The 25,034-nt window shown below is 42.2% G+C and overlaps 1 protein-coding gene across 1 annotated transcript; it reads left to right on the top strand.

Moving 5' to 3' along the window:
• Positions 1-6,106: 6,106 nt before the first annotated feature.
• On the top strand, positions 6,107-13,994 carry RBP2 (retinol binding protein 2; the record flags this gene model as incomplete). The annotated part of the gene is made up of 4 exons (XM_084212707.1): positions 6,107-6,179; positions 8,798-8,976; positions 12,132-12,233; positions 13,941-13,994. The coding sequence occupies 4 exons, from the start codon at positions 6,107-6,109 to the stop codon at positions 13,992-13,994; spliced, it is 408 nt and encodes a 135-aa protein (XP_084068833.1).
• Positions 13,995-25,034: the final 11,040 nt, after the last annotated feature.

The following is a 25,034-nucleotide window of genomic DNA, read 5'->3' on the forward strand; positions in this document are numbered from 1 at the left end:
TAACCACACTCTGAGGACAAACTCACCCAACTACTGCAGACAATACCGGCATTTTTCAACTTAGGTTTTTTTAAAGATTCAATTTTCATCCCAAGTACTATTTCTATCAAATAATTGCCAGCTTAGAGCCAGGAATTCACCAAAAGATCAGACAGATATCTAGATGCCACTGTTAGTGTAAAAAATTATTTTCCAGTGTTCCAGGATGCCTTGGAGAGTTTCACTTGTTCATTCCTCAAACAGGGCAGGTAGAAGGAAGCCAGAGCCTTTCCCACAGAAGGGATGCTGACAGAGAAGAATTAACCACAGAGTGCTGTGAGAGGAGCAGATGAATGAGATTCCCTGCACTGAGCATCCCCTAATCAACAGGAAATAATGCCCTGAGTCCTGAGAGGTGCAGGAGGAGGGCACTCACAGTCACCCTGATTTGCTGCTGCCTCTCTGAGCTGGTGTTTTATTTCTGTCTGAGGCACTAAAAGGGATTTATGGCAAAAAGAAACCAGGAATAGATACACTCCCCTATCCAGGAATTTTCCTGGAGAGGGCTGAGTTCTGGAACTGCTCTGCAGTGCTGGCAGCACAGTGAAGGAGGCTGAGTGCTGGTGGGGATTCCCATCAGCAGCTCTGGAGCCAGCTCACAGCCCTCTGGGACACTGCCCTCGAGTCCTTGAGTTACCACAAGAATGGTTCTACCCTTTTTCCAGATGGCTGCGGGGAACCCAAAATTGGGCACTAATTGGAACAGCTGATGCAACCACTTCTCTTCATCAGGATTCTAGAACTGGGAGCAAAATCTTTCTGTCATTGAATTCTATCAATTAATGAGTTATGTGGAAATTTGAGGTCTTAGATATTTGAAAGTATCTCTAAAAGTGTTATTCAGATGAGGTAAAGAGGATTGTTTCTGTCTGACAAAACTGAATCTTTAAAATATTCTTCTAATGGATGAGGGATCCTGCATTAAAATGGCATTTCAGCTTTTATGCCAGGCATGACCAAGCCAAAGGAGACACATACATACAAAATTGTTGTGGAAGTATCAAAGAAAAAACCTCAGACTTACTTCTTCTTCTTATAGATTCTTCTAATTCAAAATCCATCATCAGTATTCCAGTTCAATGTCTAAGTAATACAACCTTTATCTGATAAAGATAAGAAGTGGCAGTTGCAATTACAAAACTTTGCCACAGAATAAATACAATTAAGGTATAGATTACAGTTCCAGATATTAATGCATAGTTCATGCAGGGAATTCACATCCTGAAAAAACCTTTTAAGGGAAAATTGAAGCAGCCTTAATGGCAATGACAAAGCACTTGAAGGGGCTCAGATTTTCCATCCATGCTGGGGTTAGCCCAGAGGGAAGCAGGCTCTAGTGCAGAATGTAAAGGGTTCTGCTCACGATTGCTCTGCCTGGTGGCTTCTTCCATGACCTTGGCCAAACCATGTTGTCTCCTCAGTTTTTCTGATTTCACAAAGGCTGGTGATTTTTATCTGCTTCCTCGAAGCCTGAATAAAGAGCTTTGAAGAAGTGCTCAGGAGAACCAAGAAACAAATAAATTCAGTATTCCCCATTCCCCATTTCAGTATTTTGAAAATCAAGGTCGGTCAGTTTTATCCACTGGCTAATAGTTCTCTAGAGCACAATATTTCAAAATGTAAACTACCTTAATAAAAGTGAGTTCTCAAGACAATAGAGTCCACTGGATTATATTTTTTATGTTATCAGTAACACAATCACAAGTGGCATTATGCAGTCTAGAAGCTAAGCCAAAGTCCTTAGTCAAAAGAGGAGGGAGGCTTTTGATTAATACTGTTTGTAACATCTGCATCCAACTCCATCAGCAAAATCAGATGGAGTAGGAGAGGTGGAAATGACTGAAAAAAGACAAAACCTCAATGGCTGAAAACCAATTGCTTTATTTCTAAGAGTGATTTAAGGCATATTTTGTGCATCTTTGCTGAAGTTGAAGGTAAACACAAAATGTGCTGAAGTGGCATACCTGACCTTTGTGTGCCCTGTGTACACTGCTGCCTTTTTCCCAACCTGGAAATGAAGCTCAATTTTAGTAATGTAAGAGCAGATCTTTATTTGAAGGCCTTCAGGGGCAGTTCTGGACAGATGGCCACAAAATGCCCCCCCTACAGAGATGAGTGCACAGTTACAGGATTTAGGAAATTAGCAGAATTGATAAAAGCACCATGAGGAGGACAAGTGGTGATGCAATCCCCCCAGGTCGAGCCCCTTCTCTGGAGCCCCTGGGTGCTGGCTGTGCTCTGTCCTGGACATGGATCTCCAGGAATTACTCTCAGCCTGGGCTCCCAGGAGGAACCAACACAGCACAGGGACTGGGTCCCTCCCAGGGCTTGGAGCTCTGGAATTTGTTTTTTCTTTCTGCCCAGGGAATGGCCATGGAAAAGAACTGGGAAAACTTGTCATTAATACAGTAGGTGACAGAGCCACAGATATATGTGCAGAGGACACAGAGAATATAGAAAAGAAAAAAAGGCAAAACCCAAACTGGCAGCAGCCATCACTGAATGCATTGCAAGGGATTAATTTTCTAAAAAAAATAAAAATAAGCCTAGTGAGTGCAATGTGCTAACAAGTTAAAAATAATAATAGGTGTCTGTGACCATGCTGCTTCTGTCTGAATCCTTCAGGGGGATTCAGTTGCTAAGAACAACTTATATGCAGTTTGCCATATTCCCATGTGTTAAACAACAACCAAATCTCTACAGGCAAAAGTCCCAGCTGTCAAGCATGAGGAGTGTAGGGGCTGCCTGGGGGAGGACCAGGCATTTCTCTCCTGTTATCTCTGCATATTGGTTAATTTAAAAGAAAAATTACATGAGGCAAGGGCAGAGTGGGAAGCATGTTACAGACTCCTCAAAACACCATCCCCAAAAGTTTGCAGGGAAAATTCCATTTGACTGGTCCTTCTGTGCTTCATCTAGAGCTCTGACAGAAGAACTTTTCCAAGGGGAATGCACTTGCAGCTCTTTCAGACAGCAAGGAAGGCTGAACTTTGTTCACCTACCCGGGCAGAATTTCTCTCTGGGCAGGTCTCAGACACAATGGGAGGAACTGGAAGTGTTGGAAGCAGTATCCATGACTGCTGACTCTTCCACACAAACAGCATTGGAGTGTTTTCCATGAGAGCTTTTCCTTTCACACTGCCTCTAATCAATCCTGACTCATAGGGACGAGGCAAGCAATGCCATCTTTGTTTCTTCACATCCAAATGAAGACTGGAAAAGTTACTTAGGCTTTTAGAAGAAGTAAGTTGATTTTTTTGACTTTGCTTTATTTCCAAGAACTCGATATCCAGCCATAAATCTTAGCCCTGTGTTGAAAAATTATATCAGCTCAGTGTTTCATTTTTAGCAAGTGGTTTTGCAGGCAAAGGGTGCTGAGAACAAGAGAGTCATGACAATTAGGAGAGGGCACCTTACCTGCATTGCTCCAAATGTAGACTTTGTCCATGGGAAGGTAATACTGCCTTGCCATTTTGAAAGTTTGTCTCTGTGTATGGAGTGCATAAACAATAAATACAAAGCACTAAGAATAATTTCTAAGATTTCAAGTGGATAATAAGTAAGAATTTTAAAACTTTGTTGAGAGGCAGGCAGAGCTGAGACCTGGAACTCCCCCCAGGGTTTCAGGCAATAGTGTGAGCAGTGCCTGTGCTGTGCCCTGGCACCCTGAGATTCTGGCAGGCACTTGGCTGTGCTGGAGTTTTACTGTCTCAAAGATATTGATTCATAAACTGAATATTCTCTTTGTGGACCTTAGTGCAACACTCTTTTAAAGCTCATGAAGCATCACAGAACTCTGTCAAGTCAATATTTCATGTTTTATTAATTGCCTACTTAGCCAGTTCTCTGATTGGTTAAATGCAGTGTCTGTAAACCTCCTAGTTGGACTTTTACCTGAAAAGGCTCAAAATGCTAATTTAGTCTGATGGATAAACATGTGCTGAGAAAATACATATATTGGGGAAAAAATGTAAAAAATTTATAAGGGATGAGCATAACCAAAACACTGTGGGGAAAAGCTGTACAAATATATGTCTGTGCTGTTAACTAGCTATGATATTTTGTGCAAAGGCTGTATTCATGTCATAATTAATTCTCTCAGAATGGGGCTAGCTCTGCATATCTACAGCAATGGGGCCTTCTGTTACTCTATTAGTTGTTAATGGACATTAATTAATAATTGTTAATGGACATTAATTGCTGATGGTCATACAATGCAGCTTCAGTCTCTTCCCCAGCTCACCAAAATGAGTGTTACATAGGAAGTAAACTGTGTCAGAACTGAAATCAGTGAGCATCTAAAATATCCCACCTGGAGCTTCCAGCACATGCTTTGATTCTAGGAGGAGATTGCAGACAGTCTGATATATTCTTATTTTTACAGGACCTTTTTGTGTGTACATAAAATGTGTAAAGATTAATAATTTATTATGGACATGGATGCAACACAGAAGCTAAGAAGCCAAGTACACAGAGATGTTCAAAATCCAACTCTTGCAGAGGTATTACATAACACACCACAGAACAAAGGGTGTTTGATTTTCACTTTCAGTGTGGCATCACTCATAGAGCTCCAGCTGGAATTTCTCAGAGTGGAAACAAACACATCAGCAGTGGATGTGATTAGCCCATAACCCGTGCTGGAGATGAGGCAGGTTTCAGACAGCTGCTCTCATCCTGTGTAGAAGTGCCAGCTTCCCTGGATCAGCTGCTCTGCAGGACATTTCCTGGGCATTCCCACTGGAATTCAGCTCCAGCTTCCCCTCACTGAGCTCCCCCTGCCCCACTGAGAACCCCCTTCAGGGCTCCTCCAAGTGCAGATCAGGAGACTTCTTTTCCTTGTCTTAAATTAGCTCCTTAAGTTGAGGCATTCTAAGAACTCAACTCTCAGAAACTCTCAACTTTCTTTGGTTTGTTTTGAGAGGTTTTTTAATCCCTGTACAAATTTTCAGCATTTGTGGAATTCTAACTTGGTTAAATTTTAACAAAGTAAAGGCATAGAAGAGAAATCATAAGATCAGTAACTCTTCCCTTTACTTATTTCTGAGTTGAAGATCTAGACCTTAATACGTTTTCTAGCAAATTTTTAAATCATATTCCCATTAAAAAAAAAAAAAAAAAGGATAGGAAAGCAAGGAGTTCAAGTTTTTTACTTTTGGTCACTTCAGTTATTGTCTCTGTGGAGCCATCTGTACATTATCTTGTCTGATTAAAGCCACAACATAAAACCTTATCTTAAATTAATTTGCTTTTACTACTTACTTTAAATTCCAATAAAGTTTGACTGCACATTCTCTGTTCTGACACATTCTGAATGTGCTTATCTGCACAACTGATATCCATGTATAAAATAGATTTCCAATAAAAACTGACATGCTTCAGAGGAATTACAAAACCATTTTCAGGGCAGGATCGATACTAATTATGATTGATTTTGATTTAGTTTACATTTGCTAGACTTGCTCTTAAAGCAAAACAAAAAAATGAAAGTGTAGCCAGTATAAGTACAGCTATTGGTATATGGCAGATATATTGAAAATCAAACAAAGCCAAAAATATTTGGAATGGAGTATTCTCTTTCCTGCCCTGTCTAACAGTTGTTCCACACTCAAGACTTCCACAAGCTTTAAGTGGGAGTTCCGGATGGGTCAGCTCTGTAAAACTCAGGTTCACAGGGAAAAGTGACACGTGGATAGGAGCTAAAAACCAATTCACCTTGGAAACTTGAACTGGCTTGTACAATTTGCCACGGTGTTCAGTATATTTCAAAGGTATCCCATAATAGCCAGCAGTTCTCTACAAAGGTCACTGTAAAATCACATCCTGTATTACTCCACATTTCTGAAATTGTTCCTTGTCCGCCACCTGTTCAACTGAACTTTGTCAGTGGAAGCAAAGTTTCCAGGGTTATCACTCTGCCCCTTCAACTGCATTATCTACAAAACCATAAACCTGAGGGGAAAAAAAGGCCTGGGAAGGTTTATAAAAGATTCCCTGAGCAGAGGTTTATAAAAGATTCCCTGCAGCCTGTGCTCCGGAGCTGACGCTGGGTTGGGCTCTCGCCACCATGCCTGCCGACTACAATGGCACCTGGGAGATGGTCACCAACGACAACTTCGAGGGCTACATGGTTGCTTTAGGTAAATGACAAAATATCCATGATATCTGGAGAAAATTATTCCATCCTAAGTCAAATCCTTCTAAAAATTAACGAGCTTTTTCTGTAATATACATCGTGGCACAAGGGTTTGTGCCAATCACATGACAATCAAGGAATTGTTTTCAAAATTGCAATGATCTAAATATTGTACACTGGGAGCCAAAGATGTTATTCTTTATTTAGATAAATGAAAAAACAGATATAGCTGGGGGAAAAAGCCCCAAACCAACAGGTTTTCAGCTCTAAAAGCTCTTTTTTACTCCTGGTATATTCTTGCTGTAACAGTGGAGCCAGAAGCTGGTTAAAGAGGAATAAGATATTCTATAGCAGTAAATTAACAATAATGCCATTATTTAATTAGTGCTTTGAACTAATTATGGTATAGAGATGAAAAATTTGATCCTTTAACTGATTTTCTACTAGTTTTACCAAAGAACCTTAATCCTAATCAATTGACCTATCAGATCAATTTCAGACTGAAATAGAAGAAATACATAAATACATAAAAATAAACTCTCATCATTATTCATCAACAACTGAAAGCAGTTTGCAATTTTTCCAAAGCTTTAACTCTCTTAAGAGAGAAAGGCAAGTTTCACTATTCATGGTTTTTAGCTTTTGCATTTGTGGAAAAAAACCACAATAACTTCAGGGACATCTGTAAATAATATGTATATACACTTGTGAGGAACAAAAAGAGAGAGTGCTTGAAAATGAGAATGATTAGGACAATGTCTTGAATTTCAGAAGAAAGATACACATTAATTGATTTTTGTGCATATGTGCATATATAAACTATAAGTTATATCTACACAATCAGCTACAGTAACTTAAAACTGCCAATGAAAAAGCAAAAATAACCCAACACCAAAACCAGTGCAAAGATGCATATGCTGTAGATGAGTCTCAGAAAGAAATGGCAGGGAAAGGGTGAAAAGATATTCTTCTGCTCTTTTTCTCCCCGCTTTACATTTTGTTGATATTTTAAATATTAATGTGCTCAGATTCAAAGCACACAGGTTTTGAGGGGTATTTTTAATTCATCTGTCCTTTTAATTAATGCATACACATTTCTATACTTTAATTAAAGATTAGGTTTGCCCTCTAAGTCAGAAAGTTTGATTTTATCATAAACATGTTACAAAGTATTTAAATATACTATAATAGAACTACATATCATTTTTATTGCTTATATTGTTCAAAATGCAGTTATGAAAACCATGCTTTAATAAAACCACTCTGATTTTTCTCCAGGAGCTACAAGACCCATATATTAGTCAGAAATATCATTTCTTTAGAGGTCTAGACATTTTTGCCCTCAGAGAGAACTAAATTTTATGTTGCCTGGCTATAAATCAGCCCTGGAGATACCTTTAATCCACCACAGCAGATAAAATACACCCAAGAAGTCTTGCATATAAATACTGAACAAGACCATTATTCCCCATGTTTAAAAGTCACATTTTTTCCAAGCCTATCCTCTTACTCAACTCAATTAGTACTTCCCAAGCAGGATAATGAATCTAGCAGAAGAAAAGGGCTCCATTAGCGAGTGCCATCGCTGGGCTGGCAGTGATTAACAGCCCCCAGAGCAAACCAAACCCATGGCTCAGAGCTGCAGGAGCTTGGGAGGTGATTCCATGGGGGCACAGCACCCAACACAGCAGAAATGCTCATTGCAGATGGTGATGGCACTGGGCAGCCTGGGATGGGGCCAGGGATGCTCTCCCCATGGTGACAGTGCCAGGGATGCTGTCCCCACGGTGACAGTGCCAGGGATGCTGTCCCCATGGTGACAGCGCCAAGCAGGGTGTGCAGCATCACACCAGTCCTCGTGGGGAGCACAGGAAGGGTGCCAAGGAGATCAGTGCTGCAGGACATGCTGACAGGAGATGGAACAGAAACTGTCAAATGCTCCACACAAATGCTCTTTTTTGACTTTTGACTTTGAATTTGTCTCCTGTGGAACTGCAATTTATTTGTCTGTCTGCTATTGAACAATAATGGATTTCACTTTTTATTTGATTGCTTCTTTTTCATTAATAGAATTTTCATTCTTTCAAGCTAATTAATTAACCTCTTGTATACTCCCAGACTACAGGTTCATCCTAAAAGTAACATGCCCAGGTCCTCTTGATTACATATTTATTCTCCCTTGATTACATACCCAGTCTAACCTGCTAAATCTCTGATAAGGAATATTTTTCTGAGATCCTTCTTTAGTGAGGCAAAAAAGGCACTGCCACACTTAATAGTCCCTCTTGTTTCACATTCTCAAAAAAATTCAGGTGATTAAACACACCAGCATTTATTCACTCCTGGTTGTATGTTGTATGCTCCCAATATTCCCACAAATATCCCATGAATAAATAAATTTCTTATCAGTGGAAGAGCCTCAAGTTGAAAGTGTACTTGTAAACACAAGATGATTTTTATTTGAAATTATCTTTCTCACTGAAAAATGATGCAGGTAAAAGCACCATTTGTGGAACTACGTTTGACTTACTTTATTTTTTGATGTGTAAATGTAAATGCTGTGAAGCTTTATGTTCATTACCAAACACTGGAATTTTCACTCTCTTTTCTGGTTTTTGACAGGCATTGATTTTGCAACTCGTAAGATTGCGAAACACTTGAAACAAACAAAGGAGATTGTTCAAAATGGAGACAACTTTAAAACCAAAACACTCAGCACTTTCAGAAACTACGATGTGGATTACACAGTGGGGGTGGAGTTTGAGGAGCACACCAAAGGACTGGATAACCGAGTGGTGAAGGTAAAAACCTGGGGCTGGTTCATCCCACAGCCAGCACCAGGAGCCTGCGGTTCCCAAAGTCAAACCCCAATGTTTTACAGACATCAGAGGATTTTTATAAAGCAGAAGTAATTTGCATCCTGAGACAGTTTTCTTTCCTGCTACAAGCATTTATTAGAAATGCAAATCAGGATGGCTACTGAGATATGTGAGGACAATCATTAATTAGGTTTTTCTCATGGGGGATTTTCTGATACACCTTGTGTATCTAGAAAGTAGCAAAATTGTATTTTTACCTGTGCATCCTCCTTAAGGAAACTGGGGGCTGATCCCAGTGAATTTAGGACTGCATCAATAGAACTTTTCATTTTGGGATGGCTGGCTTTGCGCTGGGCAGTTTAAGAGTTGGGCAGGGTTAAAAATAAACCTGCACTCAGCTTTTACTGTCAGGGGAGCTTTGGGAAGGGGCAAGACACAGGTGTGAGGCAAAGCCTGGAGCTTGGGCACTGGCAGGGCGGAGCAGGGAGGCCAGCCCTGGTGCTTTACTGTCCTGGGGATACTGGAGTAACCTGAGCTCAGCCTGCCCAGGAGCCCGGGGCCATTGCTCGGACACCTTGCAGGGGCATTTGGTGACAGCACCTGGGGCTGGAGCCCCTGCCCCACCTCCTGTGGCAGAGTCAGCTCCTGGGGGGTTCCAACAAGGCTCTCAGAGAAGTCAGGGAGGAAAACAATACACCAATTCACTTCCTGAATTCAGCTCCATGTTTCTGCCTCTGTTTTACTTTCTTCTCACCCTAAAAGCTTTAGCAACACTTTCAGATGTAGAAAGGCCAGCAGATGTGAAATTTCCACTGGCTGTCCCCCTGGGAGCCTTGCTAATCCAGCATCCCCTTCCTGCCTTGGTCAACACTCACTGAATCTCTGTTATCAGCTCTGCTGATTTCCACACCTCCATCTCCACACCTCTGTTCTGCCACTCAGCTCGCAGCTGCCAAGCTCTGAGAAGCTGAGATCAAAACTCTCTGTCAACAAGACCTGCTTGTTTTGGCAATTGCCACAGGAAAAGTGGCAGCATAAAGGACATGTTTGTGTTTGAACTCACATCATCCCTCACTGGAGGGGCACCAATTTAGCAGAAGACGTGTCTTGTTCACCACAGATCACTTTTAATTCTCAAGCTAACTTTGTGCAGTGTAATTCCTATGATTGCTTCCAAATTATTTCTCATTCACAGCATTGCAAGCCATCAAAGAGTAAGACCCTTTTTTTTCACTATCCTGAACATCCCTATATCTAAATTTTCTTTCTGTCTCCTTCATCCAGTGGGCACTGAGTGGAACTAATTCCTGTGACAAAGTCTATGCTTAAAAACACTGCTCCCACATCTCTTCAGATCAGCTGAAGGCATTGCTAAGGATCTAAGGACTCATTAGTTTCATCACTCCTTAAATCCATCAATTAGTGCTCCTTTAGTGCTCATCACCACCACAAAAGCCTTGCTCTGCAAAGAGGAGGGGAGGAAAAAGGAAAGGGAAAGGAAAGGAAAGGAAAGGAAAGGAAAGGAAAGGAAAGGAAGGAAAGGAAAGGAAAGGAAAGGAAAGGAAAGGAAAGGAAAGGAAAGGAAAGGAAAGGAAGAAAGGAAAGGAAAGGAAAGGAAGGAAAGGAAAGGAAAGGAAGGAAAGGAAAGGAAAGGAAAGGAAAGGAAAGGAAAGGAAAGGAAAGGAAAGGAAAGGAAAGGAAAGGAAAGGAAAGGAAAGGAAAGGAAAGGAAAGGAAAGGAAAGGAAAGGAAAGGAAAGGAAAAGGAAAGGAAAGGAAAGGAAAGGAAAGGAAAAAGGGAGGAATTGTGCATTTATAACCCTACTTGATTTAATTACAATACTAATTTCTAAACAAATCATGTTTATTTGTTTCTAGAGAGGAGAAGGAAAAAGGATGCATGTCATGCCATTACTTTCTGAATTGCTCTAAAAGTACTTTCTGGTCATTTTATTAACAAAACAATGCCTCAAACACATTAAAGTTAGATGAAGGTAATAAAATTGTTAGGCAACATTTAAATGTAAAGAGGGCATGGATAATTTAAAGAGCATGTGGCTTGAAAATTCCGTAAATAAGAAAGAAATTAACTGAAATTGAATGAGTTTTGTCTCATTATTAATGGAAAGCTCCCTCATAAGAGAAATAAATCAACCAGTGCTGGACTAGAAAATAAATTAAGCTCCCAATACGCTTGGAGCTTTATAATAACTGAGCTTTCATGGACTGTAACTGGTGTCCAATAAGGAGCTGTCTGGTACATGGTTAAATATACCCCTAAAGGACAGTGGTTCAAATGCAGAGCAATTCCAAGTTGCTTTGGCTGCACCCTGGCACAGTTATAGACAGATAATTCAGCCTGTAAAGAGAACTTTTCCTTTGCTGAGGGTTATCCTGCTCCTGGACAAGAATCAGCAGGACCTTTGCTGCTGCTAGCCAGAATCCTGCCAGAGCAGGAGATGGTTGAGCATGGAAGGGATCTCCTGAGAGCACCAGGTGCACCCTGTCTGCTCAGGCAGGGTCAGCTACAGCCCATTGTCCAGCTTATGATCACATCTCTTTAAATTTCTTACTAATTGTTTTAATGCTGTAGGAGCTGACATGTGAAGACCAGGTGTGCCATCAGACATTTCAGAAAGTACATTAAAATACACAAACAGATTTAGTGTATGAGATGATGGTAACACACTGCTCCTCTTGTTACTTTATGCAGAGCTAGAAAAGGTTAGCACTGCACTTTGCAGTACAAGCCTTCAAGTCTTCACTCATGAAACCCCCTAACTTTTTTCATTAATGGCTTTAAACAGCAAGGAAAAAATGCACTTTGCATATACTGCACCCGTAGCTGTAAACACACTTAACAATTCAGCAGTTAGTGTGAACACTTGTTACTCATGTATGTGAAAAAACACATGGAAATGACAGCAAAGCTCTGCAAAAGCTTCCCTCTGTCACACTGCTGTCATCCTGAATGCATCTGGGTTTTGTTTAAATGCTTTGGGTTTGTGTTTTCTTTAAATGAGGAAATTGGAGAATGATAGGAAGCAACCGTAATTGTGTATTCCCATTGTTTGAACTTATTTTATATGTTCATAAACTTCTGGTTAATGTAACTGAGTTAATTCTCTGATTCCTGCAGTCCCTGGTGACCTGGGATGGTGACAAACTGGTCTGTGTTCAGAAAGGTGAAAAGAACAACAGGGGCTGGAAGCACTGGATTGAAGGAGACACCCTGCATCTGGTAAGGGCTGCTCCACACACCCACAGCACATCACTGAGGCTGCAGCATAGGCTCAGGTTTTCCATTTCAAAGGATTTGTTATTTTTTTTTCTAGTTAGAAAGGTCTTTAGACAGTTCTGATCTCTGAACTCTAAGGAAATTCTCCTCTGTTTCAACTCAGGAATGCTCAATTTCTGTCCACCTGCTCCCAATTAAGTCATAGCCCTGCAGTGGTTTTTTTGCTCCAGTCCACTTCCCTCTCAACCCTTCCTGTTACATTGCACCTCTAACATAATCTTATTTTTATATAATCACTGATAGGGGAAAAAAAAAAAAAGAAGAAAAAAAACTCAATCAGATTGTAAAATAAATGTTAGTCTTTTTTCTGAGCAAAGCAATGTGAAATTTTAGCACACTGTGCTGTAATACAGATCAGAAACCCCTGGATATTCAAGAGGATCCCACAAACAACCTATACTGCAATTATATTTTCTTGATTCAATAATAAAATCAAACACCTAAAGTAGCAAGCTGTAGCCCAAAGATAGATGTGGTGAGTCCAAGAGAAGCCAGAAAAGCCTGTGCAGGAAATCAGCAATCAGTGATGTGCAGAAAGATTTCAAAATAACAGTGTTGTAGAGTCCCAGTATCATTAAGGTTGGAAAAGACCTCCAAGATCACAAAGTCCCAGCTTTGACTGAGCACCACCACGTCCTTAACCCATATCCCAAAGTGCCACATCTACTCCTTTTTTGAACATTTCTCATAATGATAATGACTGCAGATTTTCCTGGGAAAGCAATCAAGAAATGGGCATGACAATACTGGGTGGTACTGCAGGTGGATGGAGAGAGATTCTGAGAGGAGCCCATTGTTCTGTCCTGGGCTTTGCTGCCAGCAGTCTGCTCCTTCACAGGTTTGCTTTATGCTCAGTGTGGGCAGTCACAGCAGCTCCCATCTCTGTGCCTGAAGGGGCAAAGACAGGAATTCAAAACCACAAAGTGCCACCCAGCTAAAATCTCCTGTTCAGTGCAGCTCTGTCTGAACACACATTCAAGAGCTGGCCTGGAGAGTTCTATATGCTGGCACCAAGATTTAGGCTGAGGCTGGTGGAAACAAAGCCAAGTAGATCCTCACAGAAGTCTTCAGGAATTGTCCTGCAGGTTTGGCCCCTTGCTGGGCACCTTTTTCAGTGCCTTGCAAGCCCTGTTTGGCTCAGCAATGCTGCCTGATGGCACCAGCCAAAGTGGCTGTGCTTGTGCCAGCCTTTAAGGGGTCCCTGCAAGCCTGGGCAGCAATGGTGCATTGTTCTGGCCCCTGAGAAACAGCTGGGCACACCTCTGAAAAAAATCAGCTTTTGAAAGCATTCCTCTTTTTTTATTTATTTCCTTGTTTCAGTGCATCTCATGAATTTTGAGGTAACATGAATTATAACTATTACAGTATATTGTTTTAATAACAGAACATGAAAAAGCCTTGAATTAAAGCAAAATTGTTCATGTTTATTCTTCTTAGACTTCAATTCATGTATCAAAAACTAATTACTGCAACATGAAGTGCATACCTGCTGTTTGGTTACACATAATGCACTTTCCTTACTGTTCTCTGTTTTGTAAGCCTAAGTTTTTAATGCAGTGGCTCAGTTGTAGCAATTTCTGGTGGGATCTGATATATATACAAAATAAAACTTCTACCTCTATATACTTACCAAGTGTTTTAATACTGTAGGAACTGACATGTGAAGACCAGGTGTGCCATCAGACCTTTAAGAAGAAGAACTAAAATGGAGCAGAAAGCCTCCCGGATTTTCATCACAATGTTGTGCTGTTATGTTTTGTCTAAAAAGAAGAATGAAGCCAGATTTTCATTCCATTGACACTTCTATGTGAAGACATTATGTGTCTGTTTATGGAAACAAACACATTTTATAGAAATAACAGTTACAAACCACATAAATTCCTTTACCTTTCAGTCTAGAGTTAAATAAAAGTAATTGTCTTTCAAATTATGTTTCCCTACATCTTTATAATGCTTTCCAGAGGAATGTCTGTTAGCAACAAGGCTGAGAATTACCAGTCACAATTATTTCAGTCACAGTCTGTGTCTCCATAGTGCTGTATTATCATAATGTCTCTGGGTGACTGGGTAACACAGGATATTCACTGGACTGTTTCTAGTTAATTTAGTCCTGGATCACTAAGTTCACAGTTTCAGGCAACAGAATGCCTCACTGAGCACAATACATGTCCTTTCACATCAGGACTGTTCCCTTGGATTTGGCCCAGGTCTAAAGCTGCTGCTGATTATCACCTGATCAATATCTCAGGGCCTTTGTGAAGTGCTGCAGCTCCTCAGTACCATCCTAACATGGATCAATGACAATGCTGTAACTCCCAGTTAGAGCTGGCAGCCTAATAACCATCCCTGTGGGGAAATCTGCTGTCTGAAACAAACCCTGCATTGAGGAGTTGCTCCATGGTGCGAAAAAGAAGGCACACTTGGGACTGTGAGAGGAAAACTTCAGAGTATACACAGCCTGCATGTAGCCTGGGCAGAAAGTGCCCAGCATGCTGCAATCTTCACCTTGTACCACCTTTCAGAGACTGTAAAAGAAAAATCTTTTCCATGCAATTCTGCTCGGTTTTATTCAGGGTTTTTCAAAAGAATTCAAGTTCCTTGCTAAAGGCAAGTTTCAGTTAACCACAGATGATGAACACTACTTCAGTAGATAGAAACTTTTATTATTCAACAAAATGTATGCACACCTTCCCCAGAAGAGCTTGTATGCCCAAAAGCTCATCTGCTTTTTCCAATGACATGAATTATTCTAATAAAATACACTGTCTTTCCTACAACCTTGCCTTTCAGATATAAAAACTTCCACATCAGCTTTAGCACTGTCAAGTTCCCTCTTGTCCATAGGCCCCCATGCTCTGTTCAGTATGGGAGGAGTGAAAATCCACTGAACAGATCAGTGGCTCAGTGGAAGTACAGCAAATATGTGAAAAAGCTTTGGCAGAAATGGAGGAGCATATGCTTTCTCCTCATCTCCACCTGCTCCTCAGCCCACTCACTGTCAATAGCTCAGGGTAGGAAAGGAGGGAGTCTCCCAGCTGACAACTAGGTTACATCTGCAAAAATCTGATTAATGTACCACCAGTACTTCTATGGCCACGGCCATTATCCTGGTTCCAGCTTGGATTGAACTAATTTTCATTTTAATAGCTAGTACAGAGCTGTGATCTGGATTTAGTATGAGAATAATGTTGATGTCACATGATGGTTTAGTGGTTGCTAACGAGTGCTTCCTCTAAGTCAAGGACTCCAGGTTCCCTGTTCTGCCTGTGAGGAGGTGCTGGGATGGAGCAGAACCAGGACAGCTGCCCCAAACTGGCCAGAGGGATATTCCACACCAGAGAACATCACGCTGAGCATATAAAGCTGCAAGAAGGAAAACTGCTGTGCTTGGGATGGCATTCCCCAGGAATTCCTTGGTCTTCCCAAGGAGCTGTTACATGAGATGGACCCCACTGTTCTGGACATGGCTGAACACCCACCTGGGAAGGGGAGAATGAACTCCTTGTTCTGCTTTACTTGTGCAGGCAGCTTTTTCTTCACCCATTAAACTGCCATTAGCTCAGCCCTGGAATTTTCTCAGGGATTGGCTCTGTGGTGCTTAGTTGCCAGCTGGAATTAAATCACGACAGGCATAGAAGTGCATATGTCAGGATATTTTTATGAACTGGACTTTGCTTCTCCTGATAAAAGTTGACTTGGTATCAAACTTCCTGTGTCCGTTGCCTGGACGATGCCTTCATGTTAGCTTGCACAGAGGAAACTGCACTTGGAGTTAGTAAACTCCTTATTCTGTCTTATTCAGCCCTGACCTGGACTTTTCAGTAGAAATGCATTCAATTCATAGTTCTAAGTCTCTGCTAGTTACATGGATAAAAAAGTACCACAGCTCATTAAGCTTTCAAATTATTATCAGAATGTAATCACTAGGAAACAAAATGTGCATGTTTTAATCAGTGACATTTCTCCTGGTTGGTTCCTGCCAGGAGTAACCCTGTTTGTAAATTCACACCAGATCATAAATCCAAAGAAAACCTTTCATATACCACAAGGAACTATCAATTCACTAATGATGAGTCTGAAGAGGGAAGCAAACATTCTTCAACTGGTTTCTTATTATCACTAGTTCTGTCTAATGGTTATGGTTCAGAAGTAAAGGAAGCAGGCAATTGAACACAAGTAGACTTTGATTGGGAGGAAACTGGATCTGACCCTATTTTTTTTGCCTAGCTCAAAAATGAAAATTTCTGACTTTTTAACAGGAAGTAAAGAAATATGCAAGCTTTTTTACTCTCCAAAACAACATTTTCTTTTTGCACAGACTGATACACAAGAACTTGCAGCCTCCTTTACAACTGCATGCACAGTGCTAGAGATAGAGGATATACTCATTCTGTTGCATTATAATTCCTTCCAAAATTATCCTTGTTTGCATCATATTTGTGATGTTAGGCTGGTCTCTAAGCTGTTCAAAGTCCCTTATCTCCTTGTCAGCAGATTAAATACTTGTGCTGGAGGAACAGACCTTGCTGGTAAATCAAAGGATGTTCATTCACATTTTTTCAGCCCTCTGGCACACAGTGCAGTCTCAGGTGTTTTGAAGGATTACCATTTGCATGGATTCTTTTCCTCACAGAGAATATTGCTCAAATACAGCCCCAGGAAGGGAATTTATCAGCAACCTTCTGATCCAGTGTAGTGGGTTGACCCTGGATGGATTCTTGGAACCCACCAGAGCCTCTCTCTCACTCCCCTCTGCAGCAGCACAGGGGAGACAAAAAACAACAAAGGGTTCATGGGCTGAGAGAAGGACTGGGAGAGAGATCCCTCACCAGATACCATCACAGGCAAAACAGGCTCTAATTAGAGATATTAATTGACTTTATCACTAACAAAAAAGAGCAGGATAACGAGAAGCAAAATTAAACCTTGAAAACACCTTCCCCCCACCCCTCCTTCCTTCCCAGCTCTGCCTCCTGCCCCCGAAGGTGCAAGGAGACAGGGATGGGGGTCATGGTCAGTTCCTCACCCCTGGCTTCTCCTGCTGCCCAGGGAGAGTAGTCCTTCCCTGCTGCACGTGGGGTCCCTCCCAGGGAACACAGTTCTGCAGGAACTTCAGCTTCTCCAGCGTGAGTCCATCCCACAGGACACAGTTCTGCAGGAACTTCAGCTTCTCCAGTGTGAGTCCATCCCACAGGACACAGTTCTGCAGGAACTTCTCCAATGTGAGTCCATTCCACAGGACACAGTTCTGCAGGAACTTCTCCAGTGTGAGTCCATCCCACAGGAGACAGTTCTGCAGGAACTTCTCCAGTGTGAGTCCATCCCACAGGACACAGTTCTGCAGGAACTTCTCCAATGTGAGTCCATCCCACAGGACACAGTTCTGCAGGAACTTCAGCTTCTCCAATGTGAGTCCATCCCACAGGAGACAGTTCTGCAGGAACTTCAGCTTCTCCAGTGTGAGTCCATCCCACAGGACACAGTTCTGCAGGAACTTCAGCTTCTCCAATGTGAGTCCATCCCACAGGACACAGTTCTGCAGGAACTTCTCCCATGTGAGTCCATCCCACAGGACACAGCTCTGCAGGAACTTCTCCAGTGTGAGTCCATCCCACAGGACACAGTTCTGCAGGAACTTCTCCAGTGTGAGTCCATCCCACAGGACACAGTTCTCCAGGAACTTCTCCAGCCTGAGTCCATCCCCCAGGCTCACAGCCCTCCCAGAACTGCTGCAGTGTGGGTCACTCTCCCACGTGTCAGTTCTCCAAGGACAAGCAGCTCCAGCCTCGGAGCCCCTCTCACCACAGGCCTCCCATGGGGTCACAGCCTCCTCCAGGATTCCTCTGCTCCAGCCTGGGCTCCTACAGGGGCTGCAGGTGGATCTCAGCATCCCTGGGGATCCCCATGTGCTGCAGGTGGATCTCTGCCTCCCTGTGGATCCCCATGTGCTGCAGGTGGATCTCAGCATCCCTGTGGATCCCCACGGCCTGTGGGAGGATCTCTGCATCCCTGGGGATCCCCATGGGCTGCAGGTGGATCTCTGCATCCCTGTGGATCCTCACGGGCTGTGGGAGGATCTCCGCATCCCTGTGGATCTTCTTCCATGTGCTGCAGGTGGATCTCTGCATCCCTGTGGATCCCCATGAGCTGCAGGTGGATCTCCATGAGCTGCAGGTGGATCTCTGCCTCCCCCATGCCCTCCAGGGGCTGCAGGTGGATCCCCATGGGCTGTGGGGGGATCCCTGCCTCCCCTGTGCCCTCTGTGAGCTGCAGGTGGATCTCCATGAGCTGCAGGTGGATCTCCATGGGCTGCAGGTGGATCCCCACGGGCTGGGGGGGGATCCCTGCCTCCCCCATGCCTCCAGGGGCTGCAGGTGGACCTCCTGGGGCTGCAGGTGGACCTCCATGGGCTGCAGGTGGATCCCCACGGGCTGTGGGGGGATCCCTGCCTCCCCCATGCCTCCATGGACTGCAGGTGGATCTCCATGGGCTGCAGGTGGATCCCCACGGGCTGTGGGGGGATCCCTGCCTCCCCCATGCCTCCATGGGCTGCAGGGGCACAGCTCCCTCACCTTGGGCTGCAGAGGAATCCCAGCTCTGGTGCCTGGAGCACTCCTGCCCTTCCTCCCTGCCCGTGCTGAGCTGCTCCTCTCCCAGGTTCTCACCCCACTCTTCTCTGGCCACAGCTGTGCAGTTCCTTTTTCTCCCTTCTCAGATCTGTTCTCCCAAGGTGTTCCCACCATTTCTAAGTGACCAGCCCTGGCCAGCAGCGCGTCCTTCTCTGGAGCTGCCAGGGTTGCCTCTGCTGGACACAGAGGAAACTCCCAGCAGCTGCTCACAGAAGCTGCCCCAGAGCTCCACCCTGCCAAAGCTTGGCCATGCAAACCCAATAAATCCAGAACAGAAAAGCCTGAGCAACTCAAAACCACTTCCTCGTGAGTGCAGTACTGGGGGAAGAACCAGTACCATTACCCATCACTGGGCTTTTTAATGACAATCACAAAGCTGTGGGGAACAAATGCTTGTGGTGGAATTTCTAAAAACCTCTGCATTGAGCCAACTGGCTCTGCATTGAGCCAATTTTTCTTCCAAAAAGTTAAGCATTTTATTGCCAACTGCTAAAAGAAGAGAGCAGCACTGCAGGCAGAGGCTGTAGAATAAAGTTGTTTTAGCTGCTACCAGTTGTGTTCTGTGGCAAAGCCCTACAGTGCTGCCTTCCTCTGCAGCTCTGGAGGGTCACAGACATGCACAGAATGCCTTCTGAATTTGCCATGGATATCCTGGATGCTCTGCTGCTTGTGAAAGATGCTCCACTGCCATCTGGCAAGAAGTCTGAGGTTTTAAATCAGCATTTACTTCAAGATCTTATGGAGACAAAATTAAACAAAAAAATGTTGCTTAGTAAGATTTATTTGTATTCTTTTAAGCAAGGGTATATATTTTCCTTTAGTGGGGAGAGATTGATAGAAAGGATTTCTTTAGCAAGTTTTTTTCCCACTAGAAGAGATTATTTTCTTTAATTTGTGACTGATTTAAAGGGCAGAGGTTGCAGATACTTTAATTTCAGCTTGCTGATTACTTCTTTCTTATGCAGATTGTGAGGATTAGAAGAAATCATTTCGTGAAAATTAGATTTAAAATAATACTAATGAGACAAGCTTTTTAATAGCTGCAAAAATTTTGTCAGTTATTCTCTAAATAGCGCATTTGCTTTAATTATATCTCACACTGCAGTGCTCCAGTCACCATTAAATAGAAATGGGAATGCAATAGATGACAGTAGATATTCCAGAGTTCTTCAAGGTGGAGGAGTCCATGGAAAGATAAGGAGCTTTGTTTTATGTGAGAGCAAACATAACTTCACTTGGAGAAAGAATATAAACATGGAAGGAATAGGAGCACACTCTCCCCCAGGTTCCAGGAGAGGAAAAGATTGACAGGACAAGAAGGAGCAGCCTGGAACTGCAGCATGGAAACTGCAGGTGGCCACCAGACAGTGCCTCTGCTCTGCAAAGAGCTGAAGGGCTGGAAGAGACTGCCAGATGAGCCTGGAGAGTCTCTGTGGTCCCACCACAGAATCCACTTTCTTCCATCAGCAAACCTATCAGTGTGCCTGCAGCAACAGCTGGCAAAAAGACTGGCAAGAAGATCCCACAGATATTACAATTCTGACTGCTTTTATGGGGGAAAAGGGTCAAATAGAGTCCCTGCAGTAAGAGAAAAGCTACTAATGTATGGCAAGACCCAGAAACAGGAACATTGGAAGTTCTCTTCACCTGTTTTCATGCTACTGTACTTTGGATTTCTGCTGGGTTTGGTTTGGGTTACAGTCTTTCAGAGAAAGGCTTCCTGAATGTCTGATAAACCCTTCACAAAGGCTTTTCCTGTAAAGAGTTATGACTTCAGAATTAAATCATGGCATGGAAGTTAAATGGGATGGCTCCCTGTGAAAACTGCAACAGGCATACTTTTTAATGTGCAGTGCCCTTGCTGCCTTTGTCACTGCACCCAAAGTTAATTGTTTTCCTGTAATTTCTTGTCTTCCCCTGTCACCTCTATTTCACCCACTTTTGGATACACACATGTACCATATCCATGGATATATATATATTTATGCATCTTTACACACATATGTATTTACATCCAGGAGTAGAAGGGTTCATAGGTGCCCATGATATTTGTTTGCCTACACCCTCACATCTTTTGAACCAGTTGCCCAGGGTAGACTGGTCAAGCACCTGACTGTAAAGTATAAAGTCTCTAAATGTAATATTTCTGCAATAATATGTGAAAATTAATAGCCTGATAGAACACCTCCAGTAAAAGAAAGGCTACAGGGTGAGCTCATGTTTCTCAAGTCCCAGAAAATTATTTAGGATAAATGCCTGTAACCATGGAAAACCTTCAGCTGGATGCCAGTGAACTCAACCATGAGATAAAATCCCCTAGAAACCAAACTTGGGTGGTTCTGCTGCTCACAGCACTACTTGTTTAATTGTCTACTTTACAATATTTAATATTTTTTCTACTTACAAAAAAATATGATTTGTCTTTTTCTGGCTGTCTCTCAAGGACCTGACTTGTTTTTTCAAAATTTGCTCATCTTTCCCTACACATGTGTAGGGGAAAAGAACTTTAATAATGGAAGAATATGTTTTCTCTTGAGGTGCCATAAAGCCAAAGATTGCTTAAGTTTCCTGATGATCCAACTAAAGCAGCATTCTTCCAACAGGACAGCAGTCCTAAAGGCCAGCTGAAGAGTTTTGTGTGCCTTTTCTACACATTGCCTGAACATCCCCCCACTGGTCACGCTTTCCAGCTTGAGCAGAAAAAGGTTATTGAGCTTTGGCAAAAAAGTGAGTCACAGTTGTAATAAAACTCCATTGGTGGAACAAGTGAGACAACCGTAGGTTCTCAAAATACATAATTTTATCTTTTCTTGATATGGTTTTAGTTAGATTTTCAGCTTTTGAAATAATTATAAGGGTGTAAAACTAGATATTGGAGCTTATTTTGCAAGTAGTTCTACTTAAGTCAGAGCACTTGCAGGGAGTAATTTATTCAGTTCAGTCAGATCAGACCCTGATCAGGCCTCTACAGAAAACAGACTGTAGACTCTGAAGCTGCTGAATTTCATGCATTCAAAGTATCAGGGTCAGAAAAATGTGTATTGCTATTCACTGCTGTTGATACAATAAATGAATGCAGCGAAGTTCCTGAAGGTTTAGAGACAGGGTTTTAAGTTAAACATTTTTCTTTTTGCTTAGATATTGAAAAGAAGCAGCTAAAAATAAAGGCATGTGACATATGGCATTTTTTCTGTCATTTAAAAAAATGTGAGAATTTACATTTATTTGCATACAGGCGTATCATATTGTATTTCTTTAATAATCATGTACAACTTAATTTAAATTAGACTTTTATTTTCTAAACACTTTTGGGAAGCCAAAAGCAGTCAAATAGTCAGGAAAAACACCTGGAGGATGAGCTTTACTGGTTAGAGGATTGAGGCAGAGTTGAATTGCTCCCTTTGTGAAATAACAGCCTTGGTTCTCTGAAAACACAGATTGCTGTTTGCTACTAATGGGTGCCTTGTGTAGCATTACAGCAAATTGCTTTCCTTGATGGCATAAACTGAATACACAGCAAACACGAGCACTTAGTTCAAATGTTAGCACAGCCAGAGTTGCTAAATGAAAATAACTGTTTTCCACAGCAAGGCCCTGGATGATCAGAACTGAAGGATTTCTGGTTTAGGGGACTTGTGTCATCCAAAACAAGAAGCAGCCCCAGGTATTGTCTGGCCCTGCTGATTGCACAGCAAAGGACAGAGCTGGGGACTAAGGGACAGTGGCAGGAGGAGCTGAACCCTCGGCCACATCAGTGTGGTCCCAGTGGAAGCCCAGGCAGCTCCGGGCTTGGCCTGAGCTTGGCTTTCCAGATTTTTATAACTGCCTTCTTCACAAGGATGAATCTCCAGATGCTGTTAACACAGTTTTTGTCGTCTCTTTCAAATAAGAAAGTCAGTCCTTTTTGAGGTAAAAAAAAAAACAAAAAAAAACACCCCTGTTTTGCTTACTGTGTCTCTCAATATAAATAAACAAGGCCTTGCATGAAAACAACATAACAGCTTCTCAGATCTCAGGTTTTATTTATAAAGTATGTGACAGAACTCGGGACCTGTTCTACTGCAAATAAATTAGATAAAAAGAGATCCAGAACAAATTTAGAATCTTCCAGTGAAAAATTGAACACATTTTGGCACCTGGGGATGAATTAAATAAGGCCCAAATATCTCACCTCACCCTGCAAATTTGTTTTCTAATGGCATTGACACAGATTAAAATTCTTTCATGAATCAGTATGACAACAGTGCAACAATTTATCGAATAATCTGGGCTTGCAATTTATTCCAAATATTTGCAGACCTCTGCCTTGATGGCCAGCATTAGAACAACGAAGAATTCTCAGTCCATCTACTCTGGATAGAGTTCTGCAGCCAAGTGTGTTCACAGCCTCACACCCAGCAGCCAGTTTCCCCTTAAATAAGTCATTTTCTCAAATATTATGTCAGTGCTAGAGCATTTGAGGGACGTGTTTTATTTATTTTTCTGGATTCCACTTGGACTTAAGGATCAAAATATGAGAATAATACTATCAATTGATCGCACTTTGTTAAAAGGTTATCATTTATCCTTCTTCCCTGACCACTCCATAAGTTTTGGTAATGAAACCATTAAACCATTACTATCCTATCCTTCTCTGCCAGCTGCCTCAGCAGTAATTAATCTCCACTGACTGAGGAGCATAAAGGTGCTTTTATCACCATTTTTTCCCTGCATTATAACGATTATATAGCGCAAAAAAAAATTTAAAAGCACCAGAAAACACCTTTTGGTAGGAGAAGATTTCATGTGAGAGCTTCTATATCCAGTTCAATGTCAGGTCTTCTTATCTGGCAGTATTTAGAGAGCAAAAGAAATGAATCTTGGTTTCTGTAGTTGCCAGTAATGTGTGAGGTTGTAACTTTCAGAAGTTACTTGAAGCCACAGAAGAATTTGCAGCATCTACTCTGGAGATGAATGCTTTAACTTAGTGATATTTGGTTTTTTAAGAGCACTTATATAAGTAGTGCAATAAGCACTTTTTTCTATCCTATTACCTTCACCACTGAAAAATTTCCTCAAAGCCTGGTCTACACTGCAAAGGCTTATTGCCAAAAAACTCCTCTTGTCACAAATCTATAAACACAAACATCATGACAGCCAACAAAGCCCAGTTTTTGTCTTGTGCAAATCAAATCTGCTTTCCCAAACAGCAGAATTCTCTCAGCCAACACACAATCACTAAAGATTCTGCTGGCAGAATGACATTGTCTCCAGTGTTATTTTATACACATTTCCAGCTTCTATTTGCAGCCAGAGTCAATCTTCTGAATCCCATCTCAGAGGAGCTTTCAAACAACTCCAGCACTAATTTCTAATACATTGAATGTAACAATATTCATCAGTTGTCATGGAGTAGTTCACATCGGTAATCAGACAGCATTTTCATTCAAGCAATTCTGTAACTGATTTTAAAACGTTTCTCTCAAAAGGTGACAGTTCTGTGACCCCGAGATGGGTGAGCCGTCTCTGTTTCGGCCCGCGCAATCGAAGGATGAGTCGGAGTCCTTCAGTTCTCGGTCTCAGAATTGTTTATTGCTTCTTATCTATAAAAATTCTCCTCCTGCCCTGCTGAGGTCCGTCCAGCAGGACAGTTCCAGGCACTCTGCCTGCCCCCGGGGCGGTGTGATCTCTTTATACTAAAAACTCCATATAGGTATTGCTTTCAATACCTATCACCAACGTTGGACAGTGAGCTTCTACTCTAAACCAGTCTCAAAGTGCCAACATCACCACTGAGGATGGAGGCAGAGAAGAAGAAGAAGAAAGGCTGGACACACCCAAATCCCTCCATCTTGCCCCCGAAACCCCCATTCTAGAAACCCCAAAAATCTACTCTTTCACCCAGTGGTAATTTTATTATTGCACTACTTAAACTGCTGTGGCTTGCAGGTCTTCATACAAAGTTGGTAGTTTGCTCCATGGGTCATAATCAAACCCACAGGTGTTCTGGGCTCCGTGCCAGGGTCCCTGAGCCCCCTGGCAGGGGTCCCGGCAACTCTGGACACCCAGAGGGATGCCCTAAGTTCTGACACATTTCAAACAGTGGATGTCACCTCTTCCAGTTACAAACCCATTC

The sequence above is a fragment of the Fringilla coelebs genome, assembly GCF_963513975.1.
Source record: "Fringilla coelebs genome assembly, chromosome: 10".
Taxonomy (NCBI): Eukaryota; Metazoa; Chordata; class Aves; order Passeriformes; family Fringillidae; genus Fringilla; species Fringilla coelebs.